The following is a 23,743-nucleotide window of genomic DNA, read 5'->3' as shown; positions in this document are numbered from 1 at the left end:
TGATATTACAAAGTCATGTGGGTCAGATGGTCTCAGTGCAAGGTTTCTAAAGTTATCGGCTCATATTATTGCTCCCATACTTACCACTATATTCAATAACAGTATTCTTAACAATACATTTCCTAAATCATTCAAAAATGCAAAAGTCATTCCTATACATAAAAAGGGTTCTAAAAGTGATAAAAGAAATTATAGGCCAATTTCCATACTTCCCTTGATATCACTTATTCTTGAACGTCATGTCAGTTCACATTTAAAGCAATACCTTGAGAAAAATCAACTTCTATACCAACGTCAGTCTGGATTCAGGTCAAATCATTCATGTCAAACAGCATTGATTAGAATTATTGATGATTGGATTACAGCTATTGACAAAAATGAAATAGTTGGTTCAATTTTCCTTGATCTCTCTAAAGCTTTTGACTATGTGGATCACTCTATTATTATTGAAAAGCTTAAAATGTATAACCTAGACCCTTCATCAGTTGCTTGGTTTTCCTCCTATTTAGATTGCAGAACCCAACAAACTTACATATCCGGTTTATATTCAGAGTCAAGTTCAGTAACTACTGGAGTTCCTCAGGGCTCAGTGCTAGGTCCTATACTGTTTTTAATCTATATCAATGACCTGCCTTTGTCTATGGAAAAAACAGAAACTGATATTTTTGCTGATGACACCACCCTTTCAACCTCTGATGTATCCCTAAACAGAGTAGTTGAATCTCTTACTAATGATCTTTTAAATGCCAACAAATGGTGTGATTTGAATCGCATGTCTATCAATGTTAACAAAACTAAGGTCATGTATATTTCCTCAAAACACAAGCAAAATTATATTCATGAAAGTAATCCTTGTATTTTATATAAAACAGAGCAAATTTTTTTGTAGCTCTGAAGAAAAATTATTGGGTATTACAATTAATAACACCTTGTCTTGGCAAAGCCATATTGATAATGTTCTTAAAAAGTGTAACTCATTGTTACATTTATTATCACGTATAAAATTATTCATATCTATACCTGTACGTAAAATGTTTTACAATGCATATATTTTACCACATCTTGATTATTGTTGCATAATTTATGGTAACTGTACGTCTTATCTAGAAGATAAACTCATTAAGTTCCAAAGAGAGCTGCAAGACTAATTCTAGACAAAGATTATGACACTCCATCTGCTGAACTTTTTTCTGAACTCCGCTTGATGACCTTTTCACAGAGGGTTGTTTTTCAAAAAGCTATTATGATGTTTAAAATAATAAATAATCAGGCGCCTTCCTATTTATTGAATAATTTCATTTTATCGTCAGATGTTCATACTCGCATTTTGCGTTCATCATCTGATTTTCAACTTTATACCCCTAAACCAAATACTGAACAATTTCGTAAGTCTTTTGTTTATTCTGGATCTTGTATTTGGAACGGCCTTCCTGATAATATTAAGTCTGCTACATCTGTTAACCATTTTAAAACCTTATACTTGAGGTTTTATCACGCATTGATGTATACAAATTGATAATCTCCTGTATGTTTTTACATTTATGTATTTTAATAGTTTGAATATGTTAAATTTATATTGTTCCTTGTTGAGGGCCTCATGGAAGATTGATATGTTTGTTCAAATGAGTTCTCTCGTTAAATAAAGTCTTTATTATTATTATTAAAGAAAACAAACCGAAGAAATAAAAATTTACGTCGTTTCAATGATGACAATGGTGAAAAACAACACACACGTAAATGAAACAAACACAACTGAGCTCTATTCTTACAGCATATACAAGCTGCTTATATATTATAAAAAGAAAGAAATCAGGACTTTATAGCTGATGAATAGGATATGGTGAACTCCGCTGTCGTCGCGGTCATTATTAATAAATTTGGTAAATATACTTTTTCTGTATATCACCATCTAGAAAGTCCAATTTCTATTATGTACAAAGCACAAAACTATATCAAGCATTTTCTACATATTATTCATTACTAATGCGTATGATTCCACTAGAACAAAATTAGGACATTAGAACAAAATGTTGTTAAAGATGTTTGTGAGCTTATTTTAAATCATTCTGTTATTAAAGAATTATATATAGACATATCATATACATTGTATATATAAACTGACTAAAAGATTTTATTAGGTAGTGAACAAATATTGACACTAACTCAATTTCATCTCATCAATCAAACAAAATAAAAGATATGCAATTAATGATTGTGAAATTTGTAATTAACTCTCGTTGCTCTAAATCAGAAGGAAATAAAAACATAAGCTTTATTGGTTGTAAAATCTGGAACTTACTTTAATGTGTAAATTATATATGTTTATCTAGAATAACAATAACTTACTTTCATCGCTCTCATCGTCGGCATCATTTCCATCCTTCTTCTTCTTCCGTTTTCCCTGAGCACTTAAAGTGTAATTAAATTAACATTGAATCATGATATTTCCGGAAACATATATAAAAACCGTTTATATATAACTTGACGAAAGCGGACTCTAAATTATTTAAGTATAAGTACATTGTATTTCATCCACATTTCTTTTTATTTCGAATTGCATATTTTGTTTCTGTGTTAAAAAGCATGGCTAAATGTTATAGATCCACAAACAGCGCGTAATGTTTGCAGGACTTTTCTTCTTTTTAAATAAGTGTCACAAGTCGAACAGTAATTTTACTGTTTTAATACAATTATTTTATACAAATTATGACGAAGAGGGCAAATTTTATGCTATCGAAAAAGGAATGGAATTTCTTCAAATAACGTACACGAGTTCACTTATTCTAACTGGATTCCCTTCGCTATCAACGGTCCAGTCACTAGAAGGACTAATAAGCCCCTTCTCTCTGAGATCTTGTAAAATCTTTTGTTTCTTTGCTCTACAAAAAGTAAAACAACTTTTATTCTTGATATGTTTTTCTCAAATTGAGCGGACATATTTAGACTACTACTAATATATACATATTATCTTAAATAACATTCTTAAAAATCAATAACATTATAGCATGGATATATAAGATAGTATCAAATGTTGTTACAACTTAATAATCATAAAGGAATGCAAATCTACTTCACGCATATTGCTTTACTTGGTCATACATACAATTAGAAATTGAATAGCATTTCTCAAAGATATGCATCGTAATTAATGCTCTTATTGTTACAAATTCATAAACAATTCATAATTATAATAATTGAATGTGTTACTCTTACTCTTTTTTTACAGATTTCCTAACAGGTTCCCCTGTATCAGAATCTATTGACCAGTCACTTGACGGACTAATTAATCCCTTTTCTCGCATCTCTTGAAGTTTCTTCAGTTTCTTCAACCTGCGATTAATTATCATTTTTACATGCTTCCAGAATAGATTTTATTCAATTTACATTAAAGATAACACTTATGATATATGGTTTTGATGAACACTAAAACTTTAAGAATGTTTTGGCTAAACCTTGTGCAATATGTGATATATCTTTAATAGTGATGATCAGTATTTATATCAAAATTCACTAGCGATTCAAGAAGCTTAGACATAGTTTTTATTGATCTGTGATATAAGCTTAAAGCATTCTCTTGCTATAAAACTTTTATTTATCATAAACACATTTTATATTTAATTCATAAATCTAAGACATCTATTTTTAATTCCAATAAAAAAGCTGTCAATTATACAGTTATTGGAAATTCGGGTGTATGAAGGTAAATTTTCGTTTTAGATTAAAATAATAACAAGTTTGTTGAGTACTGTAAACGCTAAGTTGTAATGCAAACAGTTGAATATGCAATATGTCAGGCTTTATAATAACATCTACACTGTGACATTATTTACCGTATTCTTTCGCTTATATAATATATATGTTACCCTTTTAAAGTATTAGAGTGCACGTTTAAAGAAAAAAATACAAACTCCTTCTGTTTTTCCATCATCAAATCATATTTGTCTCCATATTTCTCACGCCTTTTTGCTTCTCGTGCTGCCTTACGTTCAGCCTTAGCCTTAAAATAAGCAGCTTTTTCTTCTTCAGTCATGTTTTCTAAATCCACATCTTCTGATATTGTAGAATCGCTGAAGTCACCAACATCAGCAAACTTCCCACCTTTGATTTTACCAATTTGCTCCTTAGCTTTGGCGGCTGCTTTGGCTTTTATTTTGGCTTCTTGTTTTTGCTTACTTGTCATTTTCGGTTTTTTAACTAGCATTTTACCACCCTTCCCATCGGAAACTTCAGTGTATACGCTAAGTAGCAAAAAAAAAAAAAAAAAACAACACATCATATGACCTATTTGAAACATTGATATACTCACTTTGATGCAATTGTCTGTGTGATTATTTTCTATATAGATTTCTATATAAGGTATATATGTTACAGTATGTATCTAGCATCTATTTTTTCAATAAATTGGTTTGGAAAAGATAACAAAAAAACAAGGTATTTACCTTTCGTCATCAGATTCTTCGAAGCTTTCTGCTTTTCCATAACCAATGACGTTACCATGTTCATCTTTTATCTTTTTTCGTCTAGTTACCCGTCTGGTTCCACCTTCACTTACTTCACTGGTGTAACTGTAATCACTTCCACTACCACCTCTCTTCTTTCTTATTTTACCGTCTTTGCCTATTTTTGTTTTACCTTCTTTAGCTTCCTTTTCCTTACGTTTCTTTTCCGCAAGTCTACCACCTGGCTTATCACTGTCGGCACTATGATAACTTTCACTGTCACTGTAAGTACCATCTGCACGTTTACGACGCCGCCGCACGTGCCTTGTACCCCCCTCACTTACAACACTATAATAACTATGAGCACTATTTTGATGTTCACGTTCACGACGTCGACGACGACGTCGGGCAGCTCCTTCCGGATCCTTATCACTGTGATAGGATTCGGGGTCACTGTAAGTTCCATCAGCGCGTTTACGTCGACGTTGAACATGACGAGTTCCGCCTGCACTCACAAAACTTTTATAACTGTAGTCACTATCGCTATCAGGGTCACGTTTTCCAGCTTTCCTACGCATACGCTGCTCAGCTGTTTCCTCTTCGTCAATACCACCTTTTCCTCCTTTCTTACCCTTTTTGCCTTTCTGCATTGAAGCAATACCGCTATCAAAATCTGATTCAGGCCCTCCAATTTTTCTGAATAAAAAAGAAGAAAAGAATTAAGGCATTGAATCGTATACAATGATTCGAGTTTTACTGTTAGAGTTCAATATTTCATTTATTTTCCTGCAAATAAATTACAAACTAACTGCTGGTGAATATTTTGTTGAGATAAACAGTTTTAATATTCTATATCAATCAATTCAGAAATGCACATATACAACACTTACTTTTTATACTTTTTGCCTGTGAGTGGATCAACTACAACTTCATAAACAGCGCCATCTTTGCCGACAATCCTTTGACCAGCTGTAGCTGAAAACCGATAAAACAACATACATTATATTAAAAAGAAAACATTTTCATAGAATATTGGCATTCAATATCAGTTTTATCAAACAGATTCTAAAAATCTAAAACTAGCAATTCAAATTTATCTCAAACCAATCGACAAAAATATGACCTAAAGATTTAATTGAATATTTTATCAATGTACAGTTTAATTGTATATAACTACAAATGAAGTTGCAATAATAGTTGCAACAAATTCTTTCTACTTGAGCACAACTGTCTTCCTAAACATTAACACACCTGTTGCTAGTTCAGGATCATCATCGTCAAACACTGTGGAGGCCTTCTCCCAATCTTCAATAACTTCCCCTTTCTCAAGTTTCATAAACCTTTTTAAGAATTCAGGGTCTCCACCAGCTTCCTGGAACGCTCGATATTCTTCTTCTGTCAATAACACAGTCTTTTCAATCAATCGTCCGCTCTTTGTTCTGACTAGTGTCTTAATGACCTTCATTGGTTTACCTTCGGCTTTCTCCCAACCTTCAACTGTACCACCGTCTTCACCAAGGTACTTTCCGAGAATTTCGTTCATATCTCCACCACCTGCCATTAGTCTATCGTATTCGTCCGCTCTAACCATTATAGTCTTTTCAATGAGTCTACCACTCTTAGTTCTAACCATCATTTTGATAGCTTTCATAGGTTCTTCACTTTCCCAACCTTCTATTGTCTGGCCCTCTTCAAGAGGTAAATATTTTTTGATAATGTCGTTAGGATCCAATCCTTCTTTTATCATTTTATCATAATCTTCTTGAGAAATCATAATAGTCTTTTCAATGAGCCTTCCACTCTTTGTGCGAACATATGTTTTAATTGTTTTCATTTTAGCTTCGTCCCAGCCTTCAACCGTTTCACCTTCCTTTACATATTTTTTCAATAAATCCTTTGCATCAACTTTGCCCTGTGTAATGGCATCGTAGTCTTCTTTTGAAACGTATACAACTTTCTCAATAAGTCTTCCACTCTTTGTTCGTACGTAGGTCTTAATTGCCTTGACCTCATCTTTATCCCATGATTCGAGACCTTCGGCTTCATCTTTTGTAAGGTATTTCTTAAGAATGTCAGCAGCCCCTTTACCAGATTTGAATGCCTCATAGTCCTCTTCGGTCATGAAGATGATCCTTTCGACAAGGCGTCCACTCTTTGTTCTAATGTAAGTTTTTATTGCCCTTACGGCTATGAATAAAAATAAGAAAATAAATTAATTACAAAAATTTAGTAATAATTAAGAGACCATATATTTTTTGTCGATGCTATACAAAACGTTTATAATCATGATGTTATGGCCATTAAAGAATAGCCAAATAATTTGTATTATTGATCTTTAAAATGTTCTTTACTCTGATAACATCTACAATCAAATGTATTATTTGTGCAATTATATCACCAATATTATCGTGAAAATACAATGTTTAATTTGTGAAAACCATCCAATATTGTAGTAGAGATAAAAAAGATCTCTTACACTTTTCTTTAATGGCTTCTAGTCTTTGCTTAGCAATAAGTTCACGTTGTCTCTGAAAGATAACGTTAAAGGTTGTGCATTGGGAATGATTTTCTGAAAATATTGCACATAATGTCAATTTCTGTCTTACATTCATCACATATAGGCTTCAGCCAAGAATATAAAAAGGTTTGATATCAGATGAAGAAAGTGACAAAGTGTTAATGGATCAGACACAAATAAATATCATCTATAATCAAACTTCGTCTTCTATCAATAATGCAGTTGAAAAATATTTTTAAGTATATATAAAGTACAAATTATAATCGTTAATTTTTTACTTTTCATTAACTAAAATAAAATTGTTTTTGTTTTTAAGTACATGTAATATATTGAGTGGAATATTTAATATATGCCTTTTGAATAAGTAAAATATTAATATTTTTAAAGACATCTGAAAAAGGAAGAGCACGTTTAAGTCAAAACAAGCATTTCATTTTGAATCAGAACTAGTAATACCTGAAGTTCTAACTCTTCCAGAAGACATTTGACATACCAATAACCATGTCTGTATCCGCCTCCTACCCTGATATACTTGTGCTGAAATCAACAAATATAAAGTATCCATATATAGGTATGTACAGTTCACCTATTTTGATACTTTTGTGGTTAAAAAAATGATAAAGACAAAGTAGTAGTGTCTAATGACCGTCCCTGGCATGTATACATTCGCTTACTCTAAAACATTCATTGTGCGTCTGTAAAAGCTCCAGCCGAATTCCGAAAGACAGAGTTGTAATTGTCCCATCATAATTAAATTTTGCTAAAAAAGAAATGAATGGGTTAACCCTTCACACAGGTTACAGACACTTGGTTACTATTAAAACAGTGATTTATTTTTCTTATATAATTGAATGGAATTTTCTTATATAGATTACTCCTGGTAAGAAAGGTAGCTGACGAATTCATAGTTTCTCTGGTTTAAAATATCTTATTCATAATGATGCGAATATTTCAGCTATCTAGTATCGTAATAATAAAACATTGAATCTTATTTTTACTTTGTGTATGACATACGTAATGGTTGTTTTAAAACTTGCACAACTATGCATAACCTTACTAATACAGAATATAAAATTGCATCAACAGACGTTTTTCCTTTAATTTTTTTAAATGATACCATATAAAAGCCGGAAAAATTATTAAGAGGATATTTTTTCGTTTGCGTGAAATATGGAATATATTTTCACGAAACATGATAAAATGCCACATATTTTCACGAGCCGGACGGCGAGTGAAAATATGTGGCATTTTATCATGTTGAGTGAAAATATATACCATATTTCACAAAAAACGAAAAAATAACCTTTTTATTTAATTTCATTATCAAAGAAAATGGTAACGAATCCCCTTGCTTGCTACCAACTGCAATTGTACAGCGCGCAATAATTTATGCGTAAGCATGCGCTGTTTGGCGCTACATTGTGACGTCATGCAAACAACTCTTTAAACGTCTGTACAGCGTTAATTACTGAATTAAAGATATTGGTGTTCGGATTAATTTTCTTAGTTAGACCATTTTCTATCATGCTAGATAGTTTTCAAAACAATATTCAAGAAAAGTTGTTTTGTATTTATCAGATTTTTCAAACAAAACGGCGAAAGAAGTCCCTTAAAATAAATATGAGTTTTGACTCCGCCCACTTTCATATTTATATTTCATATTTATTTTTAAAAAATATGAAATATATTTGACTGATATAGCACCATATTTCATGGGTAAAATTAAATAAATGAGGTTATTAAACACTGTTGAGTACAATACTAAATTATATTGAATGAGTACTCAACTATCAAACCTATAATCTATAATGTATAGTGACCTCTTTATTTTGCACCACTATTTTTGACAGAACTCTAGCTGTATCTCAGATACAATAAGGATTTGATACACTGAAAATGAAAACGAGGCCAGATGGGGGTATGATTGGCATTTGATATGGACTTTTGGGATTCCGGAAAACGGGGCTAAATTGATAAGACTGGATCCAATAAAGTTTTTGATTGGAACATCACGCAGATCAAACGCTGGAGGTTCAGTGTTTTTAATTTTATCAGGTGTGAAATAATATAAGCGATATGAATATTAACTGTTCTAGTGAATAAAGATTAGTAAATGTATATTTATATTTTACAATGTGGCGTTAATGCGAGTATATTTAAATGTGAGATGAAAAGCTGTACCCTGTGTATAAAGCAATCTATACGTGTTAGCAATGAAGGACAGTCAGTAGACAATTATTCTATTAATGTGTCATACTATATTGAAATACCAGAGGGAAAGTTGTAAACAATAACATTTCTCTGTGTATTTATTGACATGCAGAATGCAAAATTGCATGGGGTTTTCTAATTGCAAGAAAACATACCGATTCACACTTCTTGTGAGGTATTTTCAGCAAGCATTTCAGACACTCTTCACTTGATGCCTGCAAATAAACAGAAACATAAACACTGACAATAAAAACAAATCATTGGCACAAGAAGGTAGGAACTGATACAATTAACCCATATTTAGAAATTCATGTATATATAATACACACAGCAATTTGTGAACGCTTTGTGAGTATATACCCATTCATCATATAGAGATTGAGATTGTAAGTGATCCAAATTAATCTTGCGTTGGTAATATTACATACCAAAACTGAAAAGGTATTGTAATGTTCATAATTGGATTAAAATACGAATTGAAAATCAATCAAGATTACAGAATAATGACCTACAAATAAGAGATTATATTATTTAATTTTAATCATATCTTTGACACAAATCACTTCTTAAAGATCACGTGAAATGTTTAAAGTTGATTAGGTTTGAAATCGTTTCACCGGTTGCGAAGAATAACAGGTATTATTTTATATCAATTATTAACACTAAAATTGTACCACGTGGTAATACAATATATTCTCATATTTGACTCTATACCAATAAAATCCTAAACCGAACAATTCAGTGCGTATGTCACTTTTCTGTTCAACATCAAGTATAAAAGCTGTTAATGACAAAAGTAACCGAAGAAAATCTACTGTAAGAGCTTGAAAATATTCTGCAAATACGAATTTGACAGTTTCATCACTGAACAAAATATATAAAAATATATCAGTTACACTCATTCAAAAAAGACGACTTGCACAGACAACACCAAATTGCATTTCGATTGACATAGAATATCATTAAACTGTACAATTCTTGATTAGTTTGGAGTCGTACACTGCTTAATAGTGAATGACTTAATAATGGACACGCCTTCTAGCTTCTTTAACGTATTGAACAGTTCAATGTCAATATATTCACTGTGAAAAAAACCTTTGGGATGTTGTCGATCCTATGGTGAAATCAAGGGTCTATAGCTCTTCATATAAAATAATTTCAATCGTGTGTGACTGTTTCTCTTTTTTGTCATATGGTTAAAGTATGTGATGCCTGACAGTTCTATTTAAAATAATATCACACATAATAACCAATCAAGAAAGAAATTAAATTCAAAGTAAAATCATTAGCCCATGTACCATGAAAGGGTTTCAAACACAGCATGTTTAGCGTTATATTGCTAAATTTACTTTTTTTTGTTTATTATGTACTTCTTCCTAACATGTAAGAACAACTTACTTTTGGCAAAAATGGTGAGTTAGCACTCAGTCTAGTTCGAAGGTCAGGAGTGCTTCTATACTTTGCTGAGTACTTGCTGTGGATTTCTGCGCTCGCATGACTCTACAAAATATAACGATAATGATATAATTTATCAAAATTATTGAAAAAGTTTTAAAAGAACTTAATCAAGTTTTAAAATACAGAATATATAGATATATTTTATTGCCTGAGAAACTTTTTTATGAATAGATCAAACAATCAAACAAATTAAAGCCAAGAAAGACCGTGTTACACACCACGTCTAAATCTAAGCTTTCTCGCGCTGCTTGCTCTAAAAATCGTTTGTCAAGGGTCCGTGATCCCCATCCAGGAGCTGATAACTCTGCTGATGTAACGATAGAAGAGTCCAAAACAGGAGTATCGGGTCCTGCTACACAATTCTTTCTTTTCTTTGACTTTCTGTCTTTTGATCTTATTTTTCTGCCCGATGATACAGAAAATGTATCTTCAGTTATTGGCAAAAATAAACTTTGAGTAAGTGAGCCAGTGTTAGAGATAGAATCAACAAAACTATCAGAAGAGACTTGCTCCTTTAATAGCTTTTTCCTTCTAAGCCAAATATCCTCTCCATCTCTTTCAGATTTCTCGTATTGTGGTTTGGGTCTACGGTAGTTTAGTTTGTCATCAGATGGAGCTGGCCTTTGTGAAATTTCAGTGACATCCCAAGTCTTTCTTTTCCACTCATTTGGCACGGCAAATTCTGATAATGGTCGCTCTCTTTGGGAATAAAGCTCGGCACGGTTGTCCTCTGTTATCATGTCTGGAGGTCGAATATTTAATTGACGCTTATAGATGTCATACTCTTGTCGGTATGCTTCGTGACGTCTAGAAATTATAGCAGATATTTCACTTATAGGTCTCGGTCTTCTTTTAGAATAAGAAGGTCTAGGTACTGTATTAGACAAATCTTGTCTATAGCCCAAGGCTGTTGAAGGAAACATGTCGAATTTAGCCAATATGTCCTCGCAAATTTGATTTCTAGATATATTTTTAAGTCCTTCCATTTTTTGTACATTAAAATGTCAGATTGAATTATGATAATTATCTCCTTATCTACTCCAATCAAAATGAAATTTGTGTTCAATATATTTAAAGTCATATGAATCCACTGTAATCGACTTTAAACAGATTCTATCTTTTTAAAACGCGTCCCTCAATTAAAGTCAATTTATAGCTGTTTCTTTAAATACTTTATAAATTATGGCATTAGTAAAGATTTTTTATCGTGACAATATTTTATACCGATACATATATCTTCTACTAAGTATCATTTTCAGTTGGAACAAAGCCGTTCTTAACATTATGACATCGCTATAAATGGCCCTTAGCAGTAGCCAAACAAAAAGGCATGCAAATTTGTAAATGTTTCCTTTTAAACTTGAACTTAATACGTCGGCAAGGACGAAATGAAAGACATTATTAAAGATATAATATGATTGAATTACTTCAAAGGAATTCATACATTTGTATGTTTAATTCGTATTCAACGGTCGATTATGTTCGTCAAAATGGAAAGAAATAGGGTATACAATGCAACTGTGCTAATAAGTTACACTAAATTATGTGTGTCTTTTAGATGTGGAAGTTACGCTTCTAAACTTACTTTACAGAATTACGCTTCTTGTACAAATGTATTATTAAAATTGATAAGCTTTAGTAATACATGTAGTAAGGAAATATTGAGATAAAGGTACTGCTCTAAGTATGTCGTTTAGCGTCAGACAGTCGTGTACAATTGTTGCTTTACCTTTTATAAACAAGTTAGTTTGCGTCATCTAAGTACATGTCATATAGTTGTCATTTACATACAAGACTGTATTTCTTTTTTTTGGGAAACATTTAATTCAGCATATTAACTTAAGAACAATGTTTGTGTCTTGACGGTCGCTTAAAGGCGCACATACACCAGTTTATTTCTCTTCTGTAAATATTTACCTTTTTTTTCACCCTGTTAAAACTTTAAACTTAAATTTGTAGATAAATGGATTAATGTCACATTAATTCGCGTCTTCTATCAATCAAATTTAAAAATTGGTCTTTTTGTGGTAAACACAATTTATCTATTTATTTAGCGGTGTTATTTAAGGAAAATCTGTTACGTGATACCAAGTATTCAATGAGTTTACACTGACCTTTAACATTATAGGGATCATCTTATCAAATCTGTTCTATCAAATTTTGTTTTGTACAAACATGTATGTGACAGCAAGTATTAGATCATTGATCGGTTGAAACAAAAATAAATGTTTTTATCTTAAGAGCTGGTGCAAATAACTCTCTCTCAAATGTTCAACATTACGATGTTTGTCCATATCTTTTTAAGTGTTTATCATATGTATAAATATTCCTCGAGGAGACATAAAACATACCATAGGCTATCGTTCGACTTCTGTTTTACCTCTTAACAGATAATATAACGTTTTTGAAAAGCGCGTGTGGCCATTTTCTTAACAATAACAAGTTTCAAGAAATGAATTTCTTCGTTTGTTTTGTTGTTGTTTGTGTTTTGTTTTGCTTTTCCTTATTATTTTTTCAAAGAGAAGTTACCATTTTGTATTAACATGTTGATATTAAAAACATATCATGTAGTCAAGATTATTCGATAGCTTAGATTTTTATATTTTTTGTTTGTTGTCCGTTATAGTGCTCCTTTTTGTACAGTCAGTACTTTTCATTTGCTGTAATAAAGAAATAAAAACTATAATTAAAAACTATTAATTACCTAAGAATTAAACTATTAACCAGTTGAACATTTTTTTGCGAAACAGTATCATAGAAAATATGACATATTTACTGAAAGTTTCAAGTTGATACTTACAGCCCGGCTTGGTCCTCGAAGAGACGGGAGTTTGGTGTACGACCGTGATGTTGTGATGTTTCTTGGAGTCTGGAAAACGCAATTGTCTGAAAGTATATATTTCAAATACGAAATATCAGACAAATAATCAACTATATTGTATTTGATCAGGCTAATACTAGGTTTACACTAGAATTCCGGCGGTAAAGGCAAACACGGTTCGGGCCACCGTGCATAGTACGGGATGAACATGAATCAAGGCAGGGTGCCGGGATAGGCAAACGTGACACATCTTAATTACCAGAATTTTGGACTGTCATAAGAAACTACGGTATTTACTGTGACGGGAAGCATGTATATAAATATCTTTCGGCTAGAAGAGGCTGGTAACGTTGCATTACAAATGGTTCATACGTGTTACCTGTATAGTTGATAATAGACTGACCTTTGGAAAGTTTATCAGAAACATTAGTCCTTAAGCGCTCATAGATTACAGTTGCAGATTGCAGCGGCTTTAGTTTATTCATAACGCGTTAATATGTGTTAAAGATAATTATGAATTACATTTTAATGTTTGATAATAATTTAAAGAATTGAAAAGAAAGAAATTGTAAAACATGGCAGTGGCTGGTTAGGCGAGGGGAGTTTTGCCTCAATCTTCGCCTTCACTTTTCCAAAGGTAAGTCTCGCATAATCAATCAATTTCATCCAACACTTTCGCTCTTTAATGATCCAGGGATTATTCAAAGTCTTTTTCTCGTAAGTTACAGTGAGCATAAATAATAAAACGCATAATTTTCTCGCATATTTTGTTCCTTGCTCATGACGTATGACATTCCAAAATGTAAGATCGTGTTCGAAAATGATACATATTATTTTCAAAATGTCTCTTGGTTCGTGCTTTCTTGTTTATCATTGGTTAATTACAATATTTTGTAAATACTGTTTCATTACTTCATTCTGCATATTTTATGACTTTATATTAGAAGTTTACGAATGGTACTTATTTTTCAGTTGCATCACACACGCGCGCGCGCGAGCTCGCATGTACAATACACCTGAAGATTTGTTGATTTAGCAAGTGTTGTGACTTTATCGCCGTATATTTGGACTTTCCATTTAGGCATCAAATTCACGCGTTAACGGGATCAATATGGTAAATTAACAGCGATAAATTAAGTCTATGAACTGATATGCGTACACTTTTGTCACCCATGCAACTATATTTAATCGTAATATTCCTAAAAAGGCCCCTATATATTGGCATTTTTAAGGTAGATGAGGTTTGCGTTAATTTGATTAATCCTGCTGCTATATACACTCTTACATATTTGTCTAACCAATCGACATCTGAGGGGGTCTTGTAACGTCAATTTATCGTACAGGCATCGACAGATTCCTTAAGATTTGGCGGTTGCTCAATAGTTTAAGATATTTAAATCGTATATGTTTCGTATTAACATAAGCATTAAGGCTGAATACTTTACACTTTAGGATTTTATATAATGCTGATTACAATAAAATAAAGTACGGGCCACACTTTACTCGTATTGTTCATTTCCTATTGTTTTGAAATGAAATCAACCTATTTTTGATTGACAAACAGTTCTAATTTACAGGCTGTATACAATTTTGAAGATATACATCGAATGAATTGGGTTATAGATACATGCTCTGTTTAAAAGATGAAATTACAGTATTTTATTTCTTGAAAAGCACAAACTTATAACTGAATAGTATAATAAAAATACAGATATAAAAAAATTCCTGATTCTTTCAACATTTTCTGTTAATTGTAATTATTGTTTTAATTCACTTAATAACATTGGCAGTGCTTTTACTGTGGTGCTCTTATTATAAGATAGTGAAAGTTTCAACATTTTTATTAGTATTATTAATTATTCATTTGTCTGAGTGCTATGCTACATAAATCCCAAAATGTCTGAATGAATATAGCTCCAAATGTTCTGATAGCGTAAAAATCAAACTCTTGTTACAATGAACTAAAAGACACATTAAATTTTGATTTCATGTCTTACCAATATAGAATAATAAATTGATTTGCTACTTTCTATTTTCAATAAAGTCTTGATTTTTAAAACAGAAAAGCAGACTGACACAGTCTTCCAAATACTTAGTAAAAGACATTGAACATGGTTGATAATTTCTTTTCCTGAACTTCTGAACTATTTTTACAGGAAAGTTTCCAATTTGACACTTTCTCACGCCGAATCATGGGCATATTGCCAATGATATGGATAAATATATCAGATTTGCATGTGAATATCCTACTTCGAATGTATTCTTTCTTATATTAGCCCATATGTCATTTAGGTCACTTACATTTATATGGTAAAACATGTGATACAAAGAGCGAACAATAAATTGTTGTGATACAAAATTTCAAAGGTTACCTAGTTTGTGATAAAAATAAATCTTATCGGCAAACTATAGCTATTTGGATAAGGACATTTGTGTTTTCCAGAAATGACAAAACGTTACCAATCAGTTACTTAAAAATTGCAAGTTATATAACCTTGAAGTCAAGTTCAGGCAATGGTCAATTAGACTTATTGTATATTTTGAAAGTGCTATTCATATTTAATGTAAGTATAGATAGACAAAATAGAATCAAGTGAGATAAAATTGACAAGTTCTGAAGGACCCAGGAACACAACAAATTCATTATAAAATTTTGAAACCTTCATGTTTTCAATGTTTTTAAAAAACTATTATAGTTCTTGTCTTAGATAATCAAAGTACAGAAATACAGATCGACGGCTATCGATTACTTTATGTTTCACTCAACATACGGGCACTGAGGACAATATAAACTTTTAAAGAAAATCTCCTATTCACCAGAAGAACTTTTCTTTCCATTATTAGATTTGATTTCAATAATTTCCACGAAATATTGATGTACGTAAAAACGGTGTTTTACTGAATAAAAGTAGTTCCTTATTGCTTTTAGTACCATTGACCAAATTAAATTCAGCTGCAATGTATTGATTCGCTTTACATATGTTTTACAAAAATGATATGACATCTTGTTGATTTCTTTGGCGTTTTGATATGGATTGACGTACATAAATACATAAATTTCAATAACAATACCAAGACTGGCACAAACTCTTATATAAAATACAATTACATTGAATAAGTAAGAAACGATGATGAAAAAAACCACGCATTATCAATTAAGTTCCACAATGTATGTGAACGGTTTGGTCAACGTGTCTTGAAAAAACTGACGCGAACAACTTTTACAAACAATGTCACTCAAATACTTATACAACGTGAAGTAAGTTTATTGCCCATTAGGCTAGCCCATAACGCGATTCTACTAGACGCTTGTGGCATCTTATCGCAAAGCCAAGCTAACTCCTTGAATCGGTTATTTCCCATGATCAGTACAGTTAAAGAAGGGTTGGTGGTAAACTTCACAGGTAAACAAAAGTACTGTAAAAGAAGTCCTACAGTAACTATTTGTGTATGCTGACAAGACTGATTTTAGGTTTCCGGCAGGTTGCCTTGGTAATGACAAAACATAGCAGTCTGCTCAATTGGGAATATATCGTTATAAAATAGGCCAGGCCAATTAAAAATTAATGTATCATTTGAGATTAAACGGTAATTATGATGTTTGAGTATGATACTTAATTGTCAAGAATATCTCATCTCATATTTGATTACTTAGATATTGTAATTAATGTTTTTTACTTTACTGCAATTCGTAGTAAAGCGGTAAAGTAATATGTGCACATTACGATTAAATAAGCCGCAAAATTTAGAGAATGACCAGTGTTTAATGTTGCTGCAATCAATAAAATGAATTGTATGCTATATTGAGATAAGTAGAGTTCCTAGTCAGTTTCTAGCGAGCACCTCAAGTCACGTGCTTCAACTTTTTTAAAGTTATAATGCTTCAACTTTTTTAAAGTTATGATTTACATACTTTGTTATTTGATGATGCAACTTTTAAGAACATTTTTGTCATTGGAATATGATGAAGCTTTGCAAGTTATTTACTATTTTTCGTGCTGAGGAAGGCGCTGAACTTGTTAAATTGGACAGTAACATTCTCTGCCGTTGAGTTTTCCTAAAAGAGAGATCTTTTTATATGTTGCAAATACTGTCGCATTTATTGATACAGTTTATGTCTTAATAGAGGGTCTTCCATAGTTACTGCGCAAAGCTACAAGATTGTGTTTTGTCTTATTTGTAGAAAATGGGGCGACATGGAAAATTGCATTTGATTCTACCGTAATGTGTCTTCATATTGCATACATGTAAAGTTGGTCAAACAAGCAGAAATCGCTTAAAACATAACTCTCTAAAAGAAAGACTGAGTTTCTATGAACTACGCTCATTTGGAAAGAATATATGTGTCCGAATAGCGGCAAACATGAGTTTCAAAACACTTGAATAATACTGTCAGACCATGTTAGATGTTTGTTACCTGAAGAAAGTAGCGCAAAAATTAGTTTTCATAAAAGAAGCATTTTAACTTCTATACAAAATACTAAATCACTATAACTGTACCTAATGCCAAAAAGCAACAGAAGAAAAAGACGAATCAGGTAAATCGCCAATGAGAAAAATCGTATGAGAAATACAAATGAAAGCATTTCTGGGGCATTATGGGCCTTTATCATGCACGATAACAAAGTTCAAGACAGTTCTTGCACGTAAATCACAGATACATAATAGTTTCGTAGCTATCATTAGTTATATTTTTCTCAATAAAAATCTGAAGTTATTATATGGCAATTTATGATAATATAATACTCGGGCTTTCGTGCTTAAATCGTCAAATATTACACGAAGAATATCGATTAAGATATCTCTATTAATCTATTAATCGGTAAAATATTATTTATTGAAGACATTTTTAAAGAAAGATTGTAATAAAACATCTGATATGATTTCCATTAAAAGGTAATCGATACAACGGGTGAAATGAAAAGGTTTTTAATTGAATGAAAGTGGCGGGTCTCGAGTTATGTTACAATAGCGTTACATTAGCAATTAATATTGTCATTGTAATCAAATGTTTCCATTTCCTGATGGAGTAACGCTCAAATAACAAATGAACATATATTTCAAAGTAAATAGAATAAAGCTTGAAAGCTGGATCAATTGTTTCCATACATGAATGTAAACATGATTATACGAGAGTGTATATACATTCAATTTGATTGCGTATGCATTAGATAATAATAATTCGTTGACAGCAGTACGTCTAATGTCAAAAGTCCTTCACATATGTTTCAAATAATTTGCATGGAAAAGATTGAAGTTACGTTAGGAAAACCAGTTAAGTACTTGTAAAAAAAACCAAGGCCATTCTTTAGGTATCTACACCATTTCGACAAATAAAAGAGTATCTAAATTATTTATTTCTTCTGGAAAACTCACGAAATTAACTAAAATCTAATGCCAAATATTTCCAGTTCTGAACAGCTACAAGGACTGCCTCTGTGACTTTTCCTTATTCCAAAAACTGAAATATAATCTGTCTGGTAAGGGATACAATTCAAGTAATATCATTGGGTATGCATCTTTAACTGTAAATATGTATAGAGGCAAATGGTAAGTACCTTTAAAAACTTAAGTTAGTTAACACTAGCTTTTCTAAAGCTACTAGCGGCCAGTTTGTTTTTATATTGGTAGCACATCGTTATAATACATATTTAGCCAGTAAGAAAAATATACCATAAAACAGCTAAAAGGAGAAAATGTGTACATTCGTGAACCACTATAGCTGCTCAAAATGTCTATGTAACCATTCATTTATTTTTCTTACATATCAGACTGGTGTTTCCACTTTACACATATTGGAAATGCCATATGACATAGGGAAGCCAAAATGAGGTGCGTGCTCAAAATGACGTCAGTTTGGCTTGTTATATGAATGAAATGCATTCTTAGGATAATGTTATTTCGCCCTTATGGATGATGGATGAAGTTGTAAATTCATACAGTGTCGGTTGAAATGACATTAATTTCCACTGAAAAGTAATTGATTAAGGTAAACTACATGGTAGAAGTTTTAATTGTAAAATATATGCACAATATCTTAAGTCTCTTGTAATTCTACGCAAAGAATGGCTATTTACAATGTACTGTTTATCTTTTATGCTGAAATGTTTGTAATTGTGCACAGATGAGACAGTAATAAATAAATAAATAGAATAGCCTATTGTTTGTGTTTGGGTTTCGGATTGGCACATTCGTACCTTGTGTGTGGTTACTCGGCAAGGCGCGTTACCTCCCGATAGGCAGTTACCCACGGACGGATATTCCTATTCAAACATTAACAAAACGTAACGTGGATAAAAACATGCGCCCCTAATAGCATTGACCTGTACCATCAACTCTGAAAGGGAAATCATTTTTGTTCGTCAGACAATTCATATATAGATATTGTCATAGAATAAATATACATATAGGATAAATGGTATGTTTTGGACAATTTCTCATTTTGTTAGTGTAAGGTAAAATCAATAGAGTAGTCCAACCACTACACAGAAATTAAATTCGTGTGAACCCGAAAAGGGACAATAATCCGGAAAATGTAAAAAGATGTATGCGACATTGTGAAGATTTTCAATATAATTTCAGAAAGAAAAACATCATTAATTCCAAGAATGCAATGGGAATTCTGTGTGTATGATAAATTGGGAGAGATGACAAACAGTCTTAACAATGGCGTTAAATTACAGTGTGGATTTGATAGATTAATGTTTTTTTGTTAATATCTTAAAGGAGCGTTTGTCAAAACAATCAAATTATATTTTTATAGGACCAAATCTTAATTGGCAAATGGAATAGTTGTTATTGTTTGATGATGATGTTGTTGTTTGTGTTCTTGTATTTTGTTAAGTAGGCCCCATTTAAAATCAACATATGTTATTTGAGTTTTACGATGGCATATCTTCATGTGTTACGTTCTTTAGATAAATATATTATTATTGTTATTATTATTATCATTATTATTATTATTATTGTTGTTGTTGTTGTTATTATTATTATCTGGTGTCAAGCATAGTAATGGCTAAAAGATACCCAGTAGCGGTGCACTAGATAACGTCGAAAGACATTTGATAGACATTGCATTCTTTTCTATCAAATTTCCTTTCCATTCTTTTTAATTATAAGACAATTAAAAGAAGGGACAACAAAGAATGGAATGGAAATTTGATAAAGTCGAATATTGTCGAGAAATCGTGCATTTGCTGTGATGTCCTAACTGCGTGAACATATTCTACAGTATAGATTATATAATCGTATAGACCAGTGATGAATTATAACACTAGAAGACACGTCTGCGACATTATGTCGAAATATAATGCGCTTCATTATTCGGTCAAGTGTCGTAGGTTTAAACATTTTTCGACAGTCTGTCGCTCTCTATCATTTGTCCATTCTATAATATGTCTCTTCTTTTAATTGCCATTTTCTTTAAAGTGTTTTTGACGTAAAATTTCGGAAAGACACGGAGTCTTAGTATATTTCCTATTGCAATATTCGTTACACCTGCTCGCCAAGGCAAGTGGCATTATTTCTGGACATTTATTTTATATGATATTATCAAGTATAGGAAAATAAGACATACAATCAGACTGTTAAATAGTAACTAGCAAATTATATAAAAAATACCAGCGCACAGATATGCTGTTTTGACAATTCCGTGCAATATAAACATGTTTTATCATTAAATAATTGTTCACTTTAAACATTTCTTTAAACATTCAAATAAAATGTACTTCGAAGTCAATTATATTCTCATTTTAAATGTTAAGCGATGTTTTATTGAAGTTAATCTCTAGTCATTTAGCTATCTAATAGCTACTTGATTTTTATATACAAATATATTCAAATTTCAACGAAAATTTCCAATTAATCCATGAGTAAACATTTAGTTAGTGTAGCATATCTGCGTGAATAACGTGCGTTATTAAAGCACGAATTTACCGAGATCTAAAGTAAATAGAAATAACGTTTTGACAGACAAAGATAAATTGTTTGTATTAAACAACTATAAAATCTTATTCAATTACATTTTATTTGATCAACTATTCAAACAAACTTTATCCGCATTTCAAAAGCGGAATATATATTACGTAAACTTAATATACGACCTATCTGTCTTGTTTTTTGTAGGAACAAATTCACATAGAAATACAATATTAATGTTTTCATAATTACATTTTAATGGCCGTTTGATTTGAACGAACATGCATTATGAAAAAATGTTACAAAATGTAATAAATCATCTCTTTTATGAGTTGGAACTTTTTTAACAGGACAATTTATACAGTCAAGTCCTAACCAGAGAAGGCATACCTGATTTTAAGGTCTTTAGAAAAGAAAAAAGATTCAATATTTAATAAAATATTTACATGCTATGTGCGATTAGTGACTGATTTTGCAGTATCGATCATTATAAATCTACTGCGTTATTAACGCAATAAGAGGTATTTCTGTATATTTTAAACTCTTTTTGGTAATTAACGTTGATTGTTAGTACCGTTTGCAATGTGTAAATAACTTTATTTTTCCAGCTCACAATATTTTACTTTTAAATACATTTTCAAAATTTTCATAAAAATTAGCATGAATCTGGAGGCATACCTGAGTTTAAAGATTGCATTAGAATGCGACACAAAGATAATAACACTAAGACTATACTTAATGGCCGTGCTAAATGAAGCAATAATAAAAAATGTTGAGTTAGAAACTGATCTCATCCGAATGTTAATATTGTTTCTGTTTTATCGTTTGTAATATCCGCTTTTTTAAGGATAAATAGATCGTAGATGGATGGATTTATTATTCTTATTTTTCTATCTTTTATCTTATATAGATATGAGCACACAATAGGCAAGCAAAAGACACCATTTGTATTGAAGAGAATGCTACAATATAGGAATGCTAGTGGAAACCGAAAGGCTTATTTTCCATGGGAGAATGAGGAGGGGGCATTTATTATACGTACGGTTTGTCAATAAATATCAGACAAGAATAGTAACGAAAAAAATGCTGTCTCACTTCCATCACCTTTGAAACTTATAAAGAAATGGGACAAAAAACGGATAGCAAAACTGATTTTTGAAGGAGGACAAGCGATCGCTATGGGCAATTTGAAGTGTACGTTATTATATCCCGGACTTTGATGTCGTGTCTTTAAGCATTGATCAGTAATTCCTAGCTACAGAGAAACGAACGCTATGTTATAAAATGCCCATCTGTATTACGCAGCTTGCCTTATCGATATGTTTAGTGAGCACTTAGTAAACACATGATCCTTTCGATTGCACGAGATAACCAATATCAATAATTATGATACTTAGAGATAAACTGAAAACACACAATATTTTATGTTATTTACTTTTCTAGAGACTAAAAACCTTTTTTTTTAATTAATTAAGCTGATAAGCAGTTTTACGTTCAGGAATAGTTAATGAATGATATATCTAATTGGTATTTTAGCCACATTTCATCACTATTTTCGGTATTAATGTTGAAACTATTTTAAAGTTTTGGTAGACAGTACTCAATGTGCAAGTGTTTAAAAATGAAGTAGAATACAATTAGATTTAAAAAAAAATGTAAAAAATAATGTTTCAGTTGTTTACCATAGTACATCTGTGGCAATGCTGTTGTTGACATACTGGACGTCCGTCCACTGTTCGCACTGCCTGGTCGGGAGTCGAATCCATTTGGCACGCTGTACGACTTGGGTATCGCGCCTCGTACTGGCGGTAGTGAAATTCCGCTCATGATGATTGCAATGTATTGCTTTACGTAACTTATCAAGACAAAGAGATATCGGCAACAGTTTCACATTTCCTAATTAGAAAATGCTGAAAATTGAGTATAGTCATGGTCACATATTTTCCACACAAAAAATCATAACACCAGATATTATACTGTTTCTAAACATTACAATTTCCGACGAAAATCCGATGAATTATAAAACACAGTAACTGATCCAATATGTCCGCTGTTAAATATACCAATGAACGTAATTCAAAACTAACTTATGTATCTCTTTTACCATCAGCTCGTTTTATAGTTATCAAATTTCCAATTGATTAAATATAATGAAAATATGATAGCCTTTAACAAGGCTCTATAGTCTAACTTCGACCATATGGAACCGAATAATGTTACCTTACTTGAAAGCATTTAAACATTATGGCTAATGCAAAAACAAAACTCAAATCTTATCAAAACGCATTTAAAGACCCAGCAATATATCATACAAACGGGTTTGGCAAGCTTTCATAAAACAGTCGGTGTATTTGAATGTAAAGATCCAAGCTACCGGCT

At 31.7% G+C, this 23,743-nt stretch overlaps 1 protein-coding gene across 2 annotated transcripts in view; it reads right to left on the bottom strand.

Moving 5' to 3' along the window:
• The window catches only part of LOC132745239 (uncharacterized), a 35,778-nt gene extending 12,035 nt beyond the window's left edge, over positions 1-23,743 (bottom strand). The window contains exons 1-13 of one of the 2 annotated variants that reach the window (XM_060734096.1): positions 23,047-23,743; positions 13,427-13,512; positions 10,567-10,668; positions 9,324-9,383; positions 7,414-7,494; positions 6,916-6,967; positions 5,691-6,626; positions 5,330-5,414; positions 4,440-5,135; positions 3,909-4,238; positions 3,214-3,330; positions 2,769-2,879; positions 2,347-2,408 (exon numbers count right to left, since the gene is read on the bottom strand). In XM_060734096.1, coding sequence (XP_060590079.1) covers positions 2,347-2,408; positions 2,769-2,879; positions 3,214-3,330; positions 3,909-4,238; positions 4,440-5,135; positions 5,330-5,414; positions 5,691-6,626; positions 6,916-6,967; positions 7,414-7,494; positions 9,324-9,383; positions 10,567-10,668; positions 13,427-13,512; positions 23,047-23,191 — 2,863 coding nt within the window. In that variant the 5' untranslated portion in view covers positions 23,192-23,743. Of the gene's footprint in view, positions 1-2,346; positions 2,409-2,768; positions 2,880-3,213; positions 3,331-3,908; positions 4,239-4,439; positions 5,136-5,329; positions 5,415-5,690; positions 6,627-6,915; positions 6,968-7,413; positions 7,495-9,323; positions 9,384-10,566; positions 10,669-10,844; positions 11,637-13,426; positions 13,513-23,046 lie in introns of those variants that run through there. The other variant, XM_060734095.1, reaches the window with a different exon arrangement.

Source organism: Ruditapes philippinarum, unplaced genomic scaffold (assembly GCF_026571515.1).
Source record: "Ruditapes philippinarum isolate M1 unplaced genomic scaffold, ASM2657151v2 ctg8_1_1_1_1, whole genome shotgun sequence".
In the NCBI taxonomy this organism is placed as follows: Eukaryota; Metazoa; Mollusca; class Bivalvia; order Venerida; family Veneridae; genus Ruditapes; species Ruditapes philippinarum.
Note: the sequence above shows the minus strand (reverse complement) of the source record. Positions and strands in the feature narration are given on the sequence as shown.